The 22,625-nt window shown below is 49.6% G+C and overlaps 1 protein-coding gene across 2 annotated transcripts in view; it reads left to right on the top strand.

The window, feature by feature from the left end:
- Slc25a37 (solute carrier family 25 member 37) overlaps positions 1-19,371 on the top strand; it is a 42,121-nt gene extending 22,750 nt beyond the window's left edge. The window contains exons 2-4 of one of the 2 annotated variants that reach the window (XM_052732860.1): positions 11,204-11,432; positions 13,163-13,219; positions 15,785-19,371. In XM_052732860.1, the coding sequence (XP_052588820.1) occupies positions 11,204-11,432; positions 13,163-13,219; positions 15,785-16,305 (807 nt within the window). In that variant the 3' untranslated portion in view covers positions 16,306-19,371. Of the gene's footprint in view, positions 1-11,203; positions 11,433-11,472; positions 11,947-13,162; positions 13,220-15,784 lie in introns of those variants that run through there. The other variant, XM_052732861.1, reaches the window with a different exon arrangement.
- The last annotated feature ends 3,254 nt before the right edge of the window (positions 19,372-22,625 follow it).

Consider the following 22,625-nt stretch of genomic DNA (forward strand, 5'->3'; position numbering starts at 1 on the left):
CAGCTCCGTGTTTTCATCCCTCCAGAGACCCTTCCTGCCCCTGACCTCAGTGGGTATGGCCCCAATTCTTTTTCAGGAGACCATATGGTGGTGTGATGATTCAGCACTCTCTCTAGTTCAGTTGGAGACAATAGCCGTGAGGTCTTTGGGGAAGTGACTCAGTACTTGGCCTGCGAGGACACTGGTGCAGGTCATGCATAGACAGAGTCCACTAAGGGCTGCCTGGATTTGAACTTGGGAGAACTTGGGTGACTTTGACAGCCAATGTTGCCCCATCCCCCCAACAATGGGCGCAAAGGAGGTGGCTGCATGTGACTTAGCTTGACCATAGAAGCAATGCATGCTGGGGACAGGCAGGAATTTGGAGTGGTTTGGAACATTCCTGGAGCCACATCACCTAGCTCTCTGCCTTGGTTTCCTCATTCGTAAAATGAGGCTAGCTAGCCGTTCCTTTTCTTGTTTTTATTATAGTGTCTTCAGAAAATGGAGACGAGGGCTCAGAGTCTGTTGCACAGTATCCCCGTGACAGGAGCAGGACCGGAGGCTCTGCTCTGAGTGGGAAGGAGTGACCTGTGTCTCAGGTTTCCCTCCTGTCCCCCAGTGAGGTCACTGTTGCACCCATGAGATCCCAGCCCTGCTATCTAGTATCCTGGGAATTTGCCCCACCTGATGGGTAGAGATCGTCTAATCCTTGGGGTGTGCCCAGAACACGTGGGATGTTCTGAGAGTGTCCTGAGTAGACTGGACTTGAGCCAGGCATGGATTCTTTTATCCCTCCCTGCTGGCTGTAGTTCCTTCTGGAGAAAGCGCAGAGCCCAAGTCCAGCTCCTGGGGTCAGGAATGGGAACCGTACCCCTGGAGCCATAGGCATGCTGTGAGCTGCTGCCCTAGGTGGAGGGGAAACCCGAGTGGTGTAATGTTACAGTGGCGGAAGCTTAGGATAGAGCAGCCGACCTGTCTGGGGACCCTGGAGGGAGGGTTTGTTGTGTGTAGGTGCTACCTTCTGATACAGTGAGCCCATCTATTGAGCTCAATGACATTTCCTGTTGTCTGTCCCATCACCGTTGGAAGCGGCATATAGCCATGCAAGGGAAGTCACCTGATCGAATTCCAGATTCACTGGCTCAACTCTGGCCCTCCTCTCCATGGTCCGGTCCTAACCTGCCTTTCTTACAGCCATCTTCAGATGCCCGTGTAATGTTCCAGCCATTTCTCTGGGTCCTGGTTGGTGCTCCTCCTATCCCCGTACCTTCCCGAGGGACATTCCCTGCACATCATGCCCCAGTTACACGATCTTGTTTCCAGATAGCTCTGCATGTACACATGGCCCTGTTTCCCCAGATACCCCCTCCATGTCCATGCGCCTCCTGTAGCTGGTTCATTGTCCCCATAACCTCCATGAGTGGGCTTGCCTTACATTTTTCTCAGGGTAACATAGTCTAGAAAATTAAATAGTATAGAAAGAGCTGTCGTGACAGTTCTGTTCTGGCAGCTTGATGCCCTGTCCCTTTTCCTAATTGAAGCTTGAGTGTCCCCTTTCTGGCCACCTTGGAGGTGTGAGTCGGTACCCTGGTGCACCCCTGTGTGGCCATAGGAGGAGAGGCAGGCTTAGTTCTGTGCTTCCTTCACACAGCCTAAGGAACTTTGTTATTCTCACCAAGGTGGAATTCCATTCAACACATGATGCAGTTTGTCCCCAGAAACAGCAAGTGTCTTGGCTGGGGCCTGGTTTAGTCAGTAGAGTGTTTGCCTAGCCCACACAAGGCCCTGGTTTGATGCCCAGCACAGCAAACAAAACCAGCAGCAGTAAGGCCTACAGCGCACCCTATTGGGCCCTGCAGGTTTCAGTACTGTTCCTACAGGGAGAGTGGCAGGTGTGAGGGTCCTTCATGGTCATAGGTAGCTAGGAAGGCAGGACTGTAGAACAGCGAACATAACGCTTCTGAGAATAGAGGATCCCTGGGAGTTGTGAGTGAAGAGAGCCGAGAACCTTTGTGGTTTGTGTATGAACACACTTTCTCTCGGCTGCCTCCTAACACTCGGGCCACCTGAAGAAATTCAGGGACTTTGGTGTGGTATCAGCCTCCGCCGGACCTGCTCTCCTCACTCACTATATCTAACTCCGCCCTAGCTGGTCTTGCAGGTGGACCAGCCTTTCTGCTTGCTCCCAATTAGACGTTCTCAGCAGGGGCATTTCACCCCTAACTGTGAGCGTGAGAGGTCTCTGTACAGAATCGATGTTCTGGAATGCCCCCTGTGTGTGCCATGTAGTTACCTTATTCTCCACCTTTTGAGAAGACAGTAGTGACCACCTGTGGGGTAGTCATTTTCTCTTGCTGCTCTCTCAACGTCAAAGGACAGTTTTCCTCTTGATTAAATAGACGCACATGCATGTCTTTATTTTTGTACATCTGAATAGGAAAGCATGTTCTGTGTATGGGTGGTTTCTAAGTTGGATGGTATAAATTCAATTCACAGGGGATGAATTAGAACAAAGTGTATTGACTTGTGTGCAAGTGTGTAATAAAAGTCTTTACTTTGTATACTAATTTAAGAAATTAACTTGGAAATAAAAGCAAAGCACGAGTTGGAGTTCAGAGCTTATGGGTAAACTTGGGTGTGTGCAGAACATCGTGAATGTCATGATTTCCCTTCCAGGACTCAGCACACTGCTTCCTTCTTGGTTAGTGGGTGTGAGGATGGTGCTGGCTGGTGATTTCTTATACAGGACTGCAAAGGACCAGGATGTGACCATTGTGAGTCTGTTTTCTGTAAGACAGCATGGAAAGGGTGTAGGCTCTAATTTAGCATTGCTGGTGAGTTAGGGGTGCTGGTGAGTCAGGGGTGCTGGTGAGTCAGGGGTGCTGGTGAGTCAGGGGTGCTGGTGAGTCAGGGGTGCTGGTGAGTTAAGGATGCTGGTGAGTTAGGGGTACTGGTGAGTTAGGGATGCTCATGAGTTAGGGTGCTGGTGAGTATGGCCGTGCTGGTGAGTTAGGGGTGCTGGTGGGTTAGAGTTACTGGTGGGGTATAGGTCCTGGTGTTTTAGTGGTGTTAATGTGTTTGGGGTGGTGTGTTAGGGATGCTGGCGGATTAAGAATGCTGGTAGTTTAGGGTATTGGTGGGTTAGTGTGTTGGTGTGTTGGGGGCATTGGTAATTTGAGGCATGTGTAACTGGAGTTGAATGCTTCACTGCACATGCTGTTCCTTGTGTTTGGGATTCCACATCTGTAGGATGTTCCTCCAAGGATCCTGGAAGAAGGGACATGGTTCTCCAAGGCCTAGGTGAGTTTGTAGCTTTACTCCAATAAGACATTGCTCCCCCGGGACACGTGGCCAGAGGAGCCTCTGCCTGCCAGCCTTGGGCTGTGATCTGTAGCTGGGTGATTCATGGAGAGGTCTCAACTCGGGAATGAGCTCCTAGGCCCCATCCTCTGTGCTGTGAGTGGCTGTTGGTGGAAGCTGGCCTTGCATGTTTTCAGAACAGCCTCAGCTCCCAGTGTGGAGGGAACACAGCACAGCACATGAACTGAGTACGTGCGTGTGTGCCTATGTGTATGTGTGTGTTTTGGTCCCTAGAGAAGCTGTGTGTATGTATATTCACACCAGGTCCTAGGAGCCCGGTCCCTGGCTGTATCCCCATTGTTCTTGGCTTTCACGTTATCTTCTGATCCTGGAAGTGCCACATGTACTCTGAACCCAGGAAGGTCCGCCCTCCACCCTCTTTTGAGAAATGTGAGATGGGAGGTTGAACGTCGCCAGCCTCTCTCGGGCAGAGTCAGTGGTTTGGTGACGACACACTGGTGCCCGGGCTGGGCCAGCGTCCGGAGCCGGTGCTTTTGGAAGGTCTCAGGCCTCCCAGTTTTTGTTTTTTTCTTTTTCTGTTCTTTGGAGCTGAACCTGAGGCCAGGTTCTATACTCCCCACGGATCAGGTGATGGGGAAGGTGCTTCTGGGGTCCTAGTTTTCTATCTACAGACAGGGCTGAGCTCCACGGGCTTGTTGCCTCTGGTTATATGATCCACGAGCTCACCTGGGACAGCACACACATTTTCCACTCTCCCGCCTCCCCTCTCCCCGCCTCCCCCGGGTAAGAGAACAGGCTACCTGCCTTGTCCTGGGGAGGGTTTGAGAAAGAGATGACCCCTCTCCTAATCTCTCTGGAAGCTTAATAGAAGGAGCCTGGTCCATGCATGTGTCATTGCCTGAAATCCCTCTTAGAATTCAAGTAAGTGCCTGGTTCCCAAGGGGCCCTGAACGTGCCACACTCCTGGGTGCCAGAGCTGGGCCAGAGCCCCAGAGCACGTTGCTCTTTGCTGCCCCCTTGAGAGTGAAAGGCGGTAGTGCGAAGAAAGTTGGAGAAAGCTCACACGCAGAAGAGGGTGCACCTGCTGTCTCCAGACCGCTCCCTGCTGACCATGCTGTCTTCGGTCCTTCCTGCATAGGGGCTGCCCCGGGGTTCTCTGACACACGCAGACTCCATGTCTTTCCTGCCTCAGAGGTTCGCCTGTTGGCTGAAGCTGTGTTTTCACAAGTGTGCTTGGCCAAGTGTAACTGCTTATTCAATAAAAAAAAAAAAAAAAAAAAAAAAAAAAAGCCCGCTTGTGCTGCCAAAGACACATGTTTAGGAAGTGCCTGGTTAAAACCAGCCGAACGGGTTTCTTTCCTGAAGGGCTTCCCAGAGCCTCCCACGTGCTAATGTGTGTGATGCATTTCTAAGAGGTAGGAAAGGCAGCTAGGTCTAAGGCAGGAGACTTGCTGGAGAAAGCCCCTTGCTGTGGAGTCTTGCGGTCTGAGTTTGAGCCCCATTACCCACTTGGTACCAGGAGAGAATTAATCCTTAAAGGTTTGCCTCTTACCATCACATGTGCACCGTGACACATGCTTGCTCACATACATACAGATACAAATACACGTAAATAAATGACAAGTGATGACGAAACCCAGACAGGCAGATCTTTTCTATGGTGCGTGCGTGCGTGAGTGAATGAGTGAATGAGTGAGTGTGTGTGTGCGTGCGTTTTCTGCATCTTCATGTGACCTCTTTTGTTCATTTCCTTCATTCTTCTCATGTCTTTTTATTTTAAAAATTGTGGTTTTATACATATATATGTATACATATGTATATATATATTTCTGTCTTAGCCATTTTCAAGCTGAGGCTAGAAGCTGAGAGATGGCTCAGTTGTTAAGAGTACTGGCCTTGCAATCATGTGGTCTAGAATTGGGATCCCAGCATCCTCCTAACAAGACAGTCATCCTGTACGTGTCTGTGACCCCAGCTCCCAGGGAGTTGGAGATGACTGGGGCTCAACCTCCCGGGTTCAGAAAGAGACCCTGTCTCAGAGGAGTAGGCCGAGAGCAATAGATGACAATTCCTGATGCCCTTTTGTGGCCTCTGTGCACTTCAGACACACCCACCCACACGTACACACGTACATACGCACACACACACACACACACACACACACACACACACACACACACACACACACACAGACACACAGACACACACATCTTTAATACATTTTGCTGTTCTTACCGTTGTTAAGTACCCACATCGCTCAGCATCATCACATAGAGTCATGTTGTCGGGTAGCCATCATGACTGTCAATCTACAGAATTCTTCCTGTTCCAGAATCAAACTCCTGTGCCCATTAGAGGGGTCTCCATCATCCACTACCCTCAGCCTCTGGCCCCCGCCCCCTGTTTTGCCTGTGTGGATCTGACTATGGTAGGTCCCCCCTATCAATGTAGTGCTCCGTGGAGTGGGTGGCCACATTTTTGCTAACCCTTCACTTTTTCTCCTCTTCTGGCCCGTGAGATAGAGAATCTCAGCTCTCTCGTTTATAGACACTTTATAGACAGAGTTACTGGAAATGTAAAAGCCAGAGGTTAAACCGATGACCTTCCCTCCATCTCCTGCATCCTCCTGCCTCACTCCTTACCCACCTGACTCCAGCCTTTCCTCTGAAGCCATGGCGGCCCTCCTGTCATCTCTGGACGCCTCAGTGGTGGTTCTCTCCCCTTCCTGCCACATGCTTTCTTGTTCTTTTTTTTTTTTTTCTTTTCCCCATTGTCTTTTCCTCTTTCCACTTCCAGAGTCTGGCCCTTGGTGGTTGCTCTTTGGGGAGGGCCTACCTGGGCCCTGCTCCATGCACACAGCCACCTGCTGTCCTCCAGGTGAGTATCACCGAGCATTCCCCTGAGGACAGAAACACCCACCAAAGCGCAGAGATGCCCAGTTGACTTTGTCTCTTTCTTAGAAGGTTGGCGCACTTTGGTTCAATAACCGCCATGTTTTTATTAGACAAGAGGGTTGGGAATGCAAAGTCAATCCCAGACTTCCCTGGGAAGCACTAGTGTTGATGCTGTGTCCAATGAGCTGACAAGGACACGTGTGTAAAGGAAAGGCCTGTGGATAATCTTGGATGTATAAAAGGGGGTGAAGAGGTATGGTTATTGACTGACAGGCAGCCCAGTATTCCCCAGTAAGCTACCTCAGGTTGGTTCTGAAGCCTACACTGTGGACCTCACCATTACCCACCCTGCCTGGCTGTGTGCCCACCCCCTTCCCTCAACGCCTCCCCCTCTTCCCCATCTCATAGGACTATCGGTGAATCCTGTACTGCCAAGGATGTTAATAGAAAGTCCCAGGGGCTGGGCAGGGCCTCAAGAATCCTTTAATGAGACTTCCTACCCCTGCAGTGATTAGAATCGGCAGAGGAATTTAGGAAATAAAAACGTTTTGAATGCCTATGTGTTGAGGTGGTGGTAGCCATAGATCTTGCCACAGTTTCTCCCCAGGTGACTCAGCCTCTGCTTCACCGCCCCCCCCCCCCCCCCCCCCCCCCCCCCCGCTTTCATTTTCAAATCAAACATGCCGAGAGAACATGATAAATCAGAACCCACTTGGGCCTGCCGGAGCCAGCATCTGGTCTAGTCTGAGGAGTAGCAACAGCTACTCCTGGTGCCTTTGTTTTCTCACCTGTTGCCCCCCTCTTGCCCTAGGCTTTGGGTTTCTGCCTGCTTGGATCCAAGGAAGTCCTCAAAACCCCGGCAGTACTTTGCCCTAGGCCAGAGACTCAGGAGGAGGTGGTAACTCACCGGATAGGTCAGTGCTTCCTTCTCCGTGAAGAGGCACAAGACAGCAGGGTAGTTCAGGAGGTACTGGGGGCCTCTGCCCTGGACAAAGCCTGGCCAGAGCCACCCTTCTCCATAAGCCCAGGTTAGTCTTAAGGACAGGCTTGTTCAGCAGGGTACAACACAGCTTGAGGAACACAGTGGATTGTAGCCTTGACATCAATTAGGAATGGATAGATGGTGGGGATAATGAAGGGCAGATTTAGTCCCCGAGAGTATGGCTCTTGCTCAGGGGAGGTGGGCCAGGTGGTGCAGACTCTTTTCACCCCACTTGGCATTTTAAGTCATCAATCCATGTATCTATCCATCCGGCAGATATTTATTGGGTACACAGGATTAGTACATCTACCAAGCCTCAGTCCCTGCAGTGAATGTGAGCTGGAACCCAAGCTAGGGGTGGTGGAGTCTCAGATCCTCTGGGAGACTATATCCTGGATCCACTTTAGTCCCCTTCATACACTCCCACTTGGTGACTCCTTAATCACTAACTGCAGAGATGGGAAATAGACATGATGCTGTTTCATTGTCCCCGCCACTCTCCCAGGGGGTGAACTCATGCTTAGGGAGATGAACAGACTGACCAGGGTTGCACCAAGAGCCACAGGATCTGTATCCACCCCAGTCCTATGCTACCAGAGGCCCAGGGCCACAGACAGTGCATTGCACCATCTGTCCTGCTGAGATTTTTGCCTTTTTGTCACCGACAGCCACAGGAGACGCACACAGCCTGGTGAAAGACAAGACCTCCTTTGCTCAACACTTTGAGTGATTTCAAACCCTCTACAAGTTAGTGCCGGAGAGCTTCTTCAGCTCCCAGGGACGGTAGCCTCTTGTGGCCCACACGAACACTGTACGTACCCAAACATCTCTAGGTTGCTGCCCAGCAGCTAAACAGTGGTAGCCATGATTCATTTGTCCCTTTGATTGTCATACTGGCCTGTGGAAGTCTCCCCCTTTGGTTTTGTTTGCTTATAATGGACCCTCCGATTCAACCAGAAATCAACATAGAAAATGCGAAGAGGTAGGGACTCTGAGCTGTCCACAACTCAGGGGTATCCAGAGGCTGTGGTTTCCTTGGGGTGGGCCAGAGACGTTTCCCTCAGCCTGTGGGAGGAAAGGGAAATCTCTAATAAGGCTGCTTTTACCTTGGTGTTTTATCAGGAACACAGCGGGACAGTTTCCTACTTATTTTTCTGTGGTGCCAAGGACCAAATCTAGTGCCTGCAGGCAGGTGCTCTACCGCTGGTCTACATTCTCAGCTTCTTTCTCGTTTTCATTTCTAGACAGGGTCTCACTAGCAGCCCAGCTGTCCTTGAACTCACTAGATACTTCTGGGTGGCCTTGAACTTTGGATCTTCATTTCTTAGCCCCGCCCCCCAGTTGCTGGGATTGCAGACCTGTACCACTAGCCCCCCCCCATACATACACACTTTCTGTCTGTCTTTCTATTTTTTTTTTTTTTTTTTTTTTTTTTGGTTTTTCGAGACAGGGTTTCTCTGTGTAGCTTTGCGCCTCTCCTGGAACTCACTTGGTAGCCCAGGCTGGCCTCGAACTCACAGAGATCCGCCTGGCTCTGCCTCCCAAGTGCTGGGATTAAAGACGTGCGCCACCACCGCCCGGCCCCTGTCTGTCTTTCTATTAAGCATTAAAAATGCACTTATGTTTTTGAGGCAGTGGTCATTGCTTCAGAGGGCAGGTGGTAACTGGTGCTTTTGTTGGTGGCGGATCTTGGCTGGCAAAAATGTGTCCCGTGTTCTTTGCAATTGTAGGGGCCAAAAAGTTCTGAAATCTGGAAATGGCCCCTAATTTAGGCTGTTGGTTTTTACAGCGTCCATCTGGGGGTGGGGGTGGGGGTGGGTGGGAGGTGGTGCTGGTTTTGAGGAGTGGAAGGGAGGTACCACCGTGGAACCTGTTGTCTCATTTCCAATTCATACATTAGATGTGTTATATGGTTCTGCTTGGCAATTAAAGGACGCTGCCTCCAAAGGTTGAAGACCCCCCTCCTCTAGGCTGGGGTGGGGGTGTGTGGAGGAGGGAGAGAAGAAGGAACATGTGCCCACCATTTTGGCAAGTGTTTCAAGTATCTCCTACTGATGCTATAAGCAGGACTCTCCAGAGAAAAAGGCCAAGAAGGATGTGTGCACAGATCTCTGTCTCTGTAGAGAGAGAATGAAGCTGAGAGATTTGTTTTAAGGAACTGGCTCACATCCCCGTAGGGGCTGGCTGCCCATTCCTAGCCAGCAGGGCAGGCCAGCAGGCTGGACAGCTACCAACATCACACAAGTGACCTGCTTTAGTCAGGGACAACTGACTTTAATTGTTAACCTTATCTAAACAAAACAAAACAAACATCAGAGGATCATCCAGAGTACACTGATGTTTGATCAGGTGTTTGGGTATCTCAGCCTAGCGAGGTTGAAATAATGGAATTAACCCCCATCTCCTCAAGTGCCTCTCATACCTGTGGGAGTGTTAGAGGCCAACAGAGCCGGGGAAGCCATGGCCTCTCCTCACGAAGACCATTCTGTGCATAGGAAGTGGTAAGAGGGAGGCCTAACTCATTGAGTGTGTTACTTCACAAAAACGTAGTGTAAAAGATACTTAGAGTTGATGATACGGGTGAGGCCCAGAGGATCAGGGGAGATTTCCTAGTAGGGCCTGAGGAATAAACTGTCAGGGCACAGAGGTTCAGCTGTAGAAGGTTGCACAAGACTTGGGAATCAGAGTAGACCAGAAGGATGCTGGGAATCAGAGTAGACCAGAAGGATGCTGGGAACCAGAGTAGACCAGAAGGATGCTGGGAACCAGAGTAGACCAGAAGGATGCTGGGAACCAGAGTAGACCAGAAGGATGCTGGGAACCAGAGTAGACCAGAAGGATGCTGGGAACCAGAGTAGACCAGAAGGATGCTGATGACTCAGTTGGCTTTCTCCAGACTAGCAGCTGTAACCAGCTGTGCATCCTAATTCAGAAAAGTGTACACCTGTGTTAAACAAGTACAGACTGTTAGATCTTGTCTTTAGTACCTCAACAGTGCACCCTAATAACTCCTTATAGCATTTCTTTTGGTGGTGACAGCAGCTTTTAATTGTTAGTTGTTGTTTTTTAAATTTTTATTCTTTATTTTATGTGTATTGGTATTTGGCCTGCATGTATGTCTCTGTGAGGGCATCAGGTCCCCTGGAACTGGAGTTACAGACAGTTGTGAGCTGCCATGTGGGTGCTGGCAATTGAACCCCGGTCCTCTGGAGGAGCAGCCAGTGCTCTTAACCGCTGAGCCATCTCTCCAGCCCCATTAGTTGTTTTTTTATTGTTGGTTGTTTGGTTGGTTTTGTGGAAACAGGGTCTCGTGTAGCCTAGGCTGGCCTTGGACTTGCTATAGATGAGTATGACCTTGAACTCCTGATTCTTCTCTTATATCCTGAGTGCTAAGATTGCAGTCATGCCCACCATGCATGGTTTATGTATAGGGTGCTGGGGCTTAAATCCAAAGCTTTGTACATGATAGGCAAACATTCTACCAATGGAGCTACCTCCCATGGCCTTTGTATAGCACTGTTATTACATTTTATATCATCCGGGACAGGTACATAGCATTTTATACAAGGCTAAATGTTCATGAATTTTGGTATCCTTAAAGACTCTAGGGTCAACCTCCCACAGAGACTGGGGAGCGAGAGTCCAAGCTCATGAAGAGTTTTCAAAGGTGTCGTTTCAATGCTTGCTCATAACAAATGTGGTTTTTCATTGAAGATCTCGAGGCCCAGAGTGGTTAAGGGCTCTAACAGAAGCCACACAGAGTACCCATGGCAGGACTCAGTAGGGAGCTCATTCATATTCTGCACACCCTCCCCCTTCTTTGCTTGTCTTTTCTGTAAGCTGTGAAGGCTTTTCAAATGCAAGGCTGTGGAGAGTTATGGGGGACGGAGCACTTTGCGTATTTTTTTTTCTCACCAAGAAGTCCTGAGAACTGACTTTTTCCCTTCTGTTCTCTGGGTTGCCTTTTCTCCCCTTTTCATGCGTATTAACTCCCTGATTCATACATATTTTCTGTCTCCCGCAGACACGAATGCAGAGTTTGAATCCAGATCCCAAAGCCCAGTATCCAAGCATCTATGGTGCCTTCAAGAAGATCATACAAACAGAAGGCTTCTGGAGGCCCCTGAGGGGCCTGAACGTGATGATGATGGGCGCAGGGCCCGCTCATGCCATGTATTTTGCCTGCTACGAAAACATGAAAAGGACTTTAAATGACGTTTTCAGCCAGCAAGGAAACAGCCACCTAGCTAATGGTATTTTAAAAGCGTTTGTCTGGAGCTAGGAAGCTCTTCTCTTCAGTACTTGCTCCCTGGGTCTTCCTCCCCAGGACCCAGCAGCCTTCGTCTTCATCAGCTTGCTCAGGAACAGAGAACTCTAGGGTCACGTGAATGTACACACATATACACACACTCATCATTTTTTTTCCCTCCTCTTCCTCTGGGGGAAGCTGATGGTAGAAGTGTTTTGGTATTTATTGTTGCGTGGGCTTTTTTTTTTTCTTACAAAAACCACTCAACACAATTAATGATCAGTCATAGGAATAAAATTCTTTTGAATGCTGGATGCAAAACAAAACTCAGAAGGACAGCTTCCTTGAGACTATTTAAAAACTGGTACAACAGGTCTCTCCAGCACCAGGATCTAACTAAGCCTTGAAAGGTCAAGACGTTTTTATGCTGACAGAGGACTCGTGCCACTGCGGAAGGCCTTCCCCACTTTAAGCTGCAGGAGATTCGGGCTTTTGAGCCTCCCTCCCCAGCCTCCTCCGTGTGTCTGAGTCGCATCTTTCTGCAAGCCAGGGCTGAACTAGTTTCCTGTGGTTGATCTTGGGAGGACGGGTGGATGGGAATTGGGCATTTGTGGGCAACTGGTGTATAAGGCAGGAGCCAATGAGCCAGGCCAGATGGTAGCATGGGGTGGGACTTCAATGGGCTTTTCGGTGGAGGGGACGGGACTATAAATAGCAGAGCAACGTAAGATATGTTTATTTTGACAAAATCCGTTTTGAGGCAATGGAGAGGCGAATGTGATCAGCGGTAAAGCTCTGGTTGGCTTTTTTGTTCTACCCCGAACAAAATAGCATCCTTCCCATCAGCCACCCTTAGAGACAAGCATACTCGGCTGCTTGGCTGACATCCTTTGGCTTTTCTGCTGGTGACCGTTCTTTGCATTTATTGCCCCAGTCACCAAGAGCCACGCCCCCATGCATCTCCGAGGCCGTGTGACAACAGGCCCTTCTTTCACCCAACCCTTGAAGGAGACAGTCTGCCCAGTGCTGTCCCTGCAGCATTGTGCTAAACGCTGTGGTCGTTGTCACCTCTCTGGGGATAATTGCCTTTGTGTCTATGTGTGCAGTAGGCAGGGGCCGCTAGGTGCCTTCCCAAGAGGTGACTTATAGTCTGTCCCTCATCCCTCCCACTGGTCATATCATTAGCAGGCAGCTGCACTGCTGTGGCAGGCAGGAGGAAGCCAGAAGCAGAAATTCCAGGGCCGGTTCAGGCTTTCAAAGCCATGCCGGGGGAGACCTCAGATGAAGTTCATTCACAAGGCCAGACCTGAGAGTGCACTCTTAAGGCAGCCTGCCACGTGTGTGATGTTATCCCCTTCAGCAGCCTCAACTGAAGGGCACAGAGAGCGAGCGCTCTGTACCCAAGGGCTCAAGACAAGAGAGCTAAAATCTAGGCAGTGGGAAACGCTTACAGTGTGGTTTCTGGGCTCTAACCTTTCCCACGGTTGACTTACAAGGAAAAAAAAAAGGCCTCTGAGATGTGTATAACAATGCTCTCTGGTCAGCAGCACTCTGTGTTGCTATTCAGCGTTTCTACCACCGCTTTGGGGTTTTAAAATTTGCTCATCTGGGCCCAGCTGCTAGTCAGTTTTGAGCCTTAGAAAGCTAAATCCAGAGTTCATCTGACTTGTAAGTTCGAGGAACTTTCGGGAACACCAGGAGTCAGCGGTTGATTTTCTGGAGTTTGTTTTGCAGGGATAGCTGGGAGTATGGCCACCCTACTCCACGATGCAGTAATGAACCCAGCAGAAGGTAATGTCCTGCGGCTCTAGGGAGGGACAGTGGGGGATAGGTGGAGAGGCCAGAGGAGCTGGGGGCAGGAGACGGGCAAGGGCTGGATTCATCAGAGCCTGCAGGACGCCCATATTCTTTATACACGACTGGGAGGCCTCAAGAAAGCCAGGGAGCACCGGAGCACCGGAGCTTTCTGCTGTGGAAACAGCTCAGCAGAGCGGTCTGCCTACTTGCAACATCCTAGGAGGAGCTAAAAACTGCTCTTCGGGCTCCGCCCCAGGCCCACTGGGGCAGAATACTTGGGGATTGCTTTGCACGGTTTTCACTGCTGTTCAACAACCTGTGTGTTCAAGGGTGTGCACAACAAGCAAATATACACATCTGACACTGTCCATTTTTTCCAGTCACAAATTTAGAGGGCACTGTTGCCATCTCATCCATTGTGGGTGGCATCATCCCCCACCACTCCCCCCTCCTTAGTACAGAATCTCACCATACAACCCAGGGTGCCCTGGAACTCTCTCTGAGACCCAGGCTATCCCAAATTCCAAACCTTCCTGCCTCGGCCTCTTGAGCACTGGGATTATTGGGATGTGTGCATCACCATACCCAGCCTCCCCCTGCCCCTGCTTAATTGGTAATGATTATGGAAAAATTTCAAGAGAAGGTGAATATATAGAATTATTAACCCTATGTACTTCTAAAATTAACATGTGGCCATTTCGAGAGGGGCTTTTTCTTACTCTTTATTTTAGAGGTCCTCTTAAAACATAGGGCAGTATTTATAACCCACTTGGTGTCCTTATGCACGCTTAAATCATCTCTGGCTTACTCCTAGGTTTCAATCCTGTGTAAGTAGATGCTGTATGATATCCCCTAGGGAATAATGCCAAGAGAAAGGTCTGCATCTGTTTGCGACAGACCATTGTCTTTCCTGGTTATTTTGATGTACAGTTACTTAAATCTGTGGATACAGAGTCATGGTACCGAGGGACTGACTATCTGTATATATCTTGGGATCCTTTCTTTTTTTAAAAAAAAAAAATCTGTCCATACAGGGACCTGACGATGACAGTCACATGATCAATGTTAACTAAGCAAAGAGTTGATTTAAACAGCATTTTTGTTTGTTTGCTTTTGAAACAAGGCCTTGTTATGTAACCCAGGCTAGTCTTGAAGTCTCTATCCCCCAACCTCCAGATTTCTGGGATTTTAAGTAAATGCTATCACACCTGGATGTTCATATTTAAGAAAATTTTTTATGTATATGAGTGTTTTGTTGGCGTGTATTTATGTGTACCTGGTACCCACAGAAACCAGAAGAGTGTATGGGATCCCCTGGAACTGGAGCTATAGACAGTTGTGAGCCTCTTTGTGGGTGCCAGGAATCAAATCTGAGTCCTCTGGAAGAGCAGCCAGTGCTCTTAACTTGAACTATCTCTTCAGCCACCACCTACCCCTTTTTATTTTAATAATTAAATGAGGCTCATCTCCGCTCTCCACTTGGCTTTACTCTTGACTCGGTCCCTCTTTACAGATGGAGCCCGTCATGTGGATGCTCTTGGCAGTGTGTAGGTGCCATAAAATTCTAGGGAACACACTTCATGTTCTCTGGCCCCATGAGCCATTTGTTTATTTTTGTCTTAAAGCCAGGGTCTACACTGGGGACGTCATTCAGCTTTGACAGATGTAGTTCTGGTGTTGTCCCAGGTGAACTGTAATACAGATTAAAATCAGAGAAGTCAGGGATACTCTTATAGGTTAGTGTTTTGTTTTGAGACAAGATCTCACTATGTAGTCTTAGCTGGCCTGGAACTGCCTGTGTAGACCAGGCTGGCCTTGAGCTCATACAGATCCACCTGTTTGTGCCTCGTAAGCTGGGATTAAAGGCATGTGCCACCATGCTGTCAGCTCAGGTATACTCTTTTTTTGTTTGTTTGTTTGTTTTTGTTTTTGTTTTTTTCGAGACAGGGTTTCTCTGTGTAGCTTTGTGCATTTCCTGGAACACACTTTGTAGACCAGGCTGGCCTCGAACTCACAGAGATCAGCCTGGCTCTGCCTCCCGAGTGCTGGGATTAAAGGTGTGTTCCACCACCACCCGGCTCAGGCATACCGTTAATAGATGGGACAAGGATAGGTCAGGGAGAGGGAGTTATTTGTGGGGAGTGTGTAGAAGGCTAAGACCTTGGGGGTCAGGTCATCTAATCTAGGCTGAAGTGAATGCCTGATTTGGGGTGACCTCTCCTTCAAACTTCAGACAGGACATTCTTTAGAAGTACCCACTTTCCTGGCACAGGGTCCTGGAGATAGAAATGAAGCAAAGTTGAGGCGGGCTGCCTGGAGCTGGCCCTCCACGGCTTCCTGGCTGTGTGTGTGTGTGTGTGTGTGTGTGTGTGTGTGTGTGTGTGTGTTTGTGTGTTTGTGCGTGCGCGCGCGCTGTCTTGGTACCTGTCACCGATGTGTGTTCTAACATGCTTGTTTCTCTTTATTGGTTGGCTTCCCATTTCACTCCCATCTGGGATGGGGGCCAAACCAACCGCCTGCCTGCCTGCCTGCCGACTGCTCATCCCTGCCTGGACACAGTGGTGAAGCAACGCTTACAGATGTACAACTCTCAGCACCAGTCAGCCCTCAGCTGTATCCGGACGGTGTGGCGGACCGAGGGGTTGGGGGCCTTCTACAGGAGTTATACCACACAGCTGACCATGAACATACCCTTCCAGTCCATCCACTTCATCACCTACGAGTTTCTGCAGGAGCAGGTCAACCCCCTCCGAAACTACAACCCACAGTCTCACATCATCTCAGGAGGCCTGGCCGGTGCGCTGGCTGCAGCTGCGACCACCCCGCTGGACGTCTGCAAGACCCTCCTCAACACGCAGGAGAACATGGCGCTCTCCCTGGCCAACGTCAGTGGCCGGTTGTCGGGCATGGCTAATGCCTTCAGGATGGTATACCAGCTCAACGGCCTTGCCGGCTACTTCAAAGGTATCTATGCTCGGGTCATCTACCAGATGCCTTCGACCGCCATCTCCTGGTCCGTCTATGAGTTCTTCAAGTATTTCCTTACGAAGCGGCAGCTGGAGAATCGAACTCTGTACTAAAGGAACGGGCAGTGGGAAGTGGTTCCAGCATCTTTTGTTCCTGCCTCAGCCCCTTGTCCTCACACCCAGGCCCTGTCCCACAGGGTGCTCGCGCCGGGCCCTTCATCCCCCGGTGCCCTAGAAAGGGAAGACCAGCCTCCACGGCTCAGAAGGCTGTCTGTGGGGACATCCCAGGTGGGGGTAGGTGGGAAAAACTTGGGAAGGAGAGCGAGAAGTTGCTTTTTCTCCTCCTCCCTTGAGAGGAATGTAGCTTTCCTGCATCACTGTGGCCTTCTCCTCCCGAGATCTTTAGATCTCACCGCCGAGGAGAACAGTGGCAAAGAAAGAGTTTACGTACATAAAAGTACCATTACCCAGTCTACAATAGGTGGATAATGGTTATCCTTTATTTTTCTACATAGAGATTTTTGAAATTGTGTGTGCTTGTGTGTGTCCATACATAGTGTTAGAGTTGGGATGATGTACCTGTTTGTTTTTTTTTTTTTTTTAAATAAGAGGGTTGAATCCTTCCACCATGAGAAGTAAAACAAAACAAAACAGGAAAAAAAGGCACCAAAGTAATAAATGGCTTTATGTGGCCTGAAATTGTGTGTAGCACCCCTCCCATAGGAGTTTAACTTGAATGTAAGATAATAAATACGAACTTTATATTTTGAATTTCTCTTTTCATGGGGAAAAAAGGTACGTTGAAAACAAATCAAGTCAAAATAATGATCACTTGGAGCTTTTTTTTTTTTTTCTTTAACAAAGAATAACAAAAAAGTCACCCACGTGTGCCTTTCTGTCTTTCCTAAAACTTCCAGGACCAAAGCTATGGCCCTGGAGCATCTCCCTCCGTCTGTGGACCCACCCATACGGCCCTAAGCACCCTGGTTGTCCACACTGTAGGGTAGTGGCCCTGGTAGAATAAGAATGGCTGGCCTTAACCTTCCCTGAGAGTGATGTGAATGTGTGCCCCCCACTTATCAGCACTTACGCACTGGATAGGCCATCATTTGCCTAGCAAATCAGTGAGACAATCCCGCCTTTGTCTTAGGACTGATTTCTGTCGCGACCTCATTCTCAGGCACTTCAGCTAACTTGGTCGGTATGTGTCTTTATTAGTCACCTCTTAACCCATTTTCCCTGCAGTCTAGGGATTTTTGAAAACCACAGTTAGAGTATTTCTGGCGTTCATCTGTCCCCTGCCCTGTTCAGCCCTGTGTCTTGACCGTCACAGCCTCTTACTGCACCGAGGCCAGCCCTCCAGCCCAGACTGCACTGTTGAAGCCTGCTAGGACCCTCTGTCTGCCTCTCGAAAGCTGCCCAGCAGCCTTGTCTCATCCCGTGTCACTTGAGAACCTATGTTCTCTCTGCTTTGTTTTCTGACATGGAGTCAGATCATCTCTGAGAGAAAACACAAGCCTGTGTCTTCTAGTCGGCCGCTCTCGTGGAGATGACAGGATGGTCTCAGTTTCCCTCTTCCAGCTTGTCTGTGAATGAGCAGGGAACACACTGGCGCTTTCATTTTGTTGGCCCTGGTTTCCTTTGGGAGCCATGGCTAGCGTGCTCCCTCTCACTAGGGAGGCATGGACCTTAAGTTCCTGTGGATGGGTACAGCTGCCTGGGAAAAATCCAGCTTGTACATGGAGAATTTTCATCTTGGGACCACGCATCACCCAGTGCCCCTGGGCACAGGTTTTGTTTTTGCCCAGCAGCGGTGAGAAGTTACATAATGGTCAGCTGTCTTCTCTTTTCTTCAGATCAGGAGGAGGAGAGAGCCAGCTCAAGTACTGGGATGTGCTGCTGCTCCATGAGGGCTGCGTGGCTGGCTACTGACCTGTCGCAGCACAGGTTTCTGTGCTTGCTGGTCTCCCAGGCTGGCTGGTGTCCTGTTATCACTGAAAATGTTTCTACTCTCACCCTGCGAGTGTTGAGTAGTGTTAAATTCTGTAAATGGAGGGGGAAATCAAATCATAGAATCTAAAGTAAAATTTAAATCAAGTCCAAAACATTATTCCTACCCCACCCTTTGGTTTATTTGGTTGACCAATACCGCTGTAAAAACAATATTCCCTGTTGGATTTTCTTTACAGTTATCTTCTGGAATAGCCTCTTTGGTCAGGGCCGTGTAAGACGGAGAGGTAAGACCAGGACTTCAGGACTCTGTGGGCTTGAAGTCCAGGAGTCCAGTCCTAGCTGTGCCCTCCCTGTGATGATGGGTAGATCTGCAGGGAGGCTGCTTTTTGAACCAGCCCAGGCCAGCCCAGCCAGTCACCATAGGTTGAACAAGTGATGTATCTGAAAAAGTTGTGAGGCATTGAACAGAAGTGTTTGTCACTCCAGTGGGGGCTCATTTTCCCCCCTCTCACCCTTCGCTCCAAAGCTGGTATTGTCCTCACCCCCATGCACGTTATATATATATAGCCTATGTGTTGATTGTGATTGTTTTTGACACCGCCAAGTTCTAAATAGGAAAATGCTTCCCCTACCCCAGTGACCAGGTTAATAGAGTCCTTGTCATCTTTGCAGTGACATCCACGGATGGACCGTGCCACCTGGGTACACTGTTAATACTTTAACTGTGTGTGTGCTCAGGCCACATGACAGTCAACCACTTAATAGATGAGTGTTAATTTATTATAGACCAAAACCTTGATCTTTTTAAAATGGAATGTTTTTAGTTCATGCCTATTTTTAAAAAATTGGATTCAATAGAGCTACTTTTATGTGTGCTTATACCCACCCCCGCCCCCCAATGTCATACAGCCATCCTCCTCCAAACGCCATCCCAAGGCTGTATCCATCTCCAACACACTGCTACACCAGCAAGGTTTTATTTAACTTTATTTATGGGTATTTGTGTCCGTGAACAACAGATGTGCCGCTGCCAGTCGCACAGTGTGTGGGTTAAGAGTGGTCCAGTGTTATTTTTCTGAATGTGTTAAAATGCCTGTGGTGGAGATTATTGTCCTTGCCTCGTGACGGCGGAGTACGAGGTGCTGAAGTGTGTTCCCATGTGGGGTGTCTGCCGTGCTGCTACAGCTGTAACACTGGAGCTGGGAAAAATAAAGCATTGATCCTGAACGCGTTGTGGGCTCTTTGTGGGAACACAGAAGGGGCAGGAGAGTGGTCCTAGAGACCACCTCATAGAAAGGACAGCTAGGCTGGGAACTTGTCTGATGGGGTGCAGAGCACCACCTTGCCAGCAGAGGGCGCCTCTGTACACCACCATGGCTGGAGGCCAGCTTTATTTTTTTTTTTTAATTTTACATACATTGGTGTTTTGCGTGCATATATATCTGTCAGGTACCCTGGAACTGGAGTTACAGACAATTATGAGCTGCCGTGTGGATGCTGGGAATTGAACCTGGGTCCTCTGGAAGAACAGCTGGTGGGTGCTCCTGACTGCTGAGCCATCTCTCCGGCCCCTCCTGCTTGCTTTGAACACCTGGCGGATTTTGACTTTTCTCAGCACATCCATTCATGGAGAGTCAGTTGGGAACCTCTTACAGAGAAAGCCCCATTTGACCAAACAAACCATCACAGCCAAAGCCAGAGAGTAGAACTTTCCCAAGAGGTGCAAGTGAGGAATCTTGAAAGGAGTTTGTTCTGAGAACTCAGGACTCTACCCAGAGCCAAGGCCATTGATGTACTCAGTGTGACTGCAGAGTCCCTCCCAAAGGTACAGAGTTAGAATGGAGGCTAAGCCTGAGATCCAGCCGTGGACACGGGTGTCTGCTGGGCAGAGTGTGTTGGGTATCAGCTTTCCGCCTTGCCCTCTTACCCACAGCCAACTCTGAGCTGCTCAAAGTAACCTCGTGCCTTATAGCTGCTGCATTTTGGCATGGGATGTGGGGGATGGGGTGGGTTCAGTATCTACTTACTCATTCAGCCCATTCTTCCTGCCTGCCTGGATAAGCTGAGCCAGCAAATACACAGTGAGTGCGGCCAACAGAATTCATGCTGGAGCTGTGGGATGGAAGTGTAAGGTGCCCTGCCCTCAGAGACCATCCTACCTCGGAGAATACGAAGACAGCCAGACCTGTTGGTGCAGGCCTGTCATCTGCCCGGGAAGCAGGAGGTGACAAATTCAAGGCCAGCCTGGACTAAAGAGTGAATTTAAAGCTACTTTGAGCAACTTAGTCTCAAAAAGTTTAAAAAAAAAAAAGTGGGGTGGGGTGTGTAGCTGATAGACATGGCTCAATTAGAGTGCCTACTGTTCTTGCTGAGGACCTGGGTTCAGTTCCCAACACCATGGGTAGCTTACAACCATCTTGAACTCCAGCTTCTGGGAGTCTAATGCCTCTGGCCTCCATCGGATATCTGCACTCACATGCACATACCCTCCACACATACACGTAGTGTAAATAATTTTAAAATAGTTTTTAAAGTTTAAAGGGGACTCAGGTTAAGCTGAGTGGTAACGTGCTTGCCTAGCATGCACAGGGGATCCTGGCTTCAGTCACTATCCACCAAAAGGCAAGGTGCAGACTGTCTTCTTGACACACTTTAGTCCCCTGACCCCAAGATGGCAGTGGAGGTTGCTGTGGAAGTTACATGCCGTGTGGGACTTCTTTGTCTACCGGATGTCGCATTCACTGGTTCTTCCCAGCTTGAGGTGGCTGAAGCTGCTCTGGCGGACCTGGCTCCCCGATGCTCAGGGTGCATTTCTTCCTCTGCAGGGACATTAGGTTGGACATCTGCAATCTGCTCCACTAGACTGTTATTCACGGAAACTAGCAGTTTCCCCAGATCTAGGCTTCTTTTGTGAACGCTGGCGTACACCAGTCTGTTTCGGTGTAGTAAAGTTTTGTGGAGAGGGATAAAGCTTGTTTTCACTGTGGGGCCCTCTCTAGAACATCCACAATTCCTGCCCTAAAAAGATCGTAAAAAGGAAGGTTTTCTTTCTCCTCATCTGAGGTGACTTTTAGTGGGTTAACTGCTCTCCTGGGAAGACCTTCATGCTGATGCTGATCCTTAAGGGGCAGCGGGGGTGGGGGTGGGGGGGGGGGTGGGGGGGGGGTTGGGGGATGGGGAAGGGGTGGTAGGGGGTGGGGTGGGGGTGGGGTGGGGGTGGGGGCTCTGTGGGTTGAATGCCTCAGGAGAATGAGATTCTCCTGATGCTGTACACAAGACTCGGCAGAGTGTGTGTGTTGGGGCAGGGGAGGGGGGGAGTAGAGGAAAATTATTACCAAGTAAGTGTCCTATCTGGTGTAAGGCTTAATGCAGGAAGTAGCCTTACAGTGAGTGTGGGTTGGGAGAGAAAAGCCTGGGACATAGCCACACCACTTTGTAGGAGTTATATTGACAGTAAGCTGTAGTAAGCATTTAGCCTGCATTGGTTACTTTTAATTTGTGTGTGTGTGTGTGTGTGTGTGTGTGTGTGTGTGTGTGTGTGTGTGTGTGTGTGTGTTGGGGGTGTGGGCATGTGCACATGAGTGCAGGTTCCTATGGAGTCCAGAAGAGAGCGTTGGAGTCCCCTGAAGCTGGAGTTACAGGCAGTTGGGAGCCACCTGGTGTGGGTACTGGGAAATAAGCTGAGGTCCTCTGCAAGAGCGGTATGTGCTCTTCCCCACATTCTTTCTAGCCTCTGGGTTGTCCCCCCCCCACACACACTCCTTTTTCTCCTCCTGCTCCTCCCCATCCTCCTGCTCCTCCCCACCCCTCATCCTGCTCCTCCCCGTCCTCCTGCTCCTCCCCACTCCTCCTCCTGCTCCTCCCCACCCCTCATCCTGCTCCTCCCCACCCCTCCTCCTGTTCTTCTCCTTCCCCCTCTCCTCCTCTTTGCACTGTGATAAAATACCTGTCTCAAGCAACTCTTGATGAAGGAAAGACTTATTTTGACTCATGGTTTAGGGAGGTATGATCCTTCGTGGCAGGGAAGGCAAGGGTGTGGGAGGGGCTTGCTCACTTCTGAGAGGAAGGGAGAGAGTCAGGGAGGGAGCAGAGAGATGAGAAAGGAGTGCAGCTGGAACCCTGGGTGTCCCCCACTTCCAGGTAGGCTCCACCTCCCAAAGATTCAGCCACAGCTGAAGATCAAGTGTTTAAACACTTGAGCCTGTTGGAGACATTTCACATTGAAACCATAACATTGCCCTTGCAAAAAGTTTGACCCTTAAGTAGCAGGTTATGTTGAGGGTCTTTGGAAAAAGCCATGGGACGGAAGTCACAGGGTGAGTGGGGTTGGTGGGCATACTAAGTAGTTTGGTGTCCTAGTGAAATTTCCCAGAAGGATGGCTAAGGCAGGCAAAGAAGAGGAACCACATGCCAGGGACTGAGTTGCAACTCATAGAGTTCACACCTTGTAGATTTGGGGGGTGGGACTGGGGGGCTGGCTG

Source organism: Peromyscus californicus, unplaced genomic scaffold, assembly GCF_007827085.1.
Source record: "Peromyscus californicus insignis strain IS unplaced genomic scaffold, ASM782708v3 Scaffold_12__1_contigs__length_115047231, whole genome shotgun sequence".
Classification (NCBI taxonomy): Eukaryota; Metazoa; Chordata; class Mammalia; order Rodentia; family Cricetidae; genus Peromyscus; species Peromyscus californicus.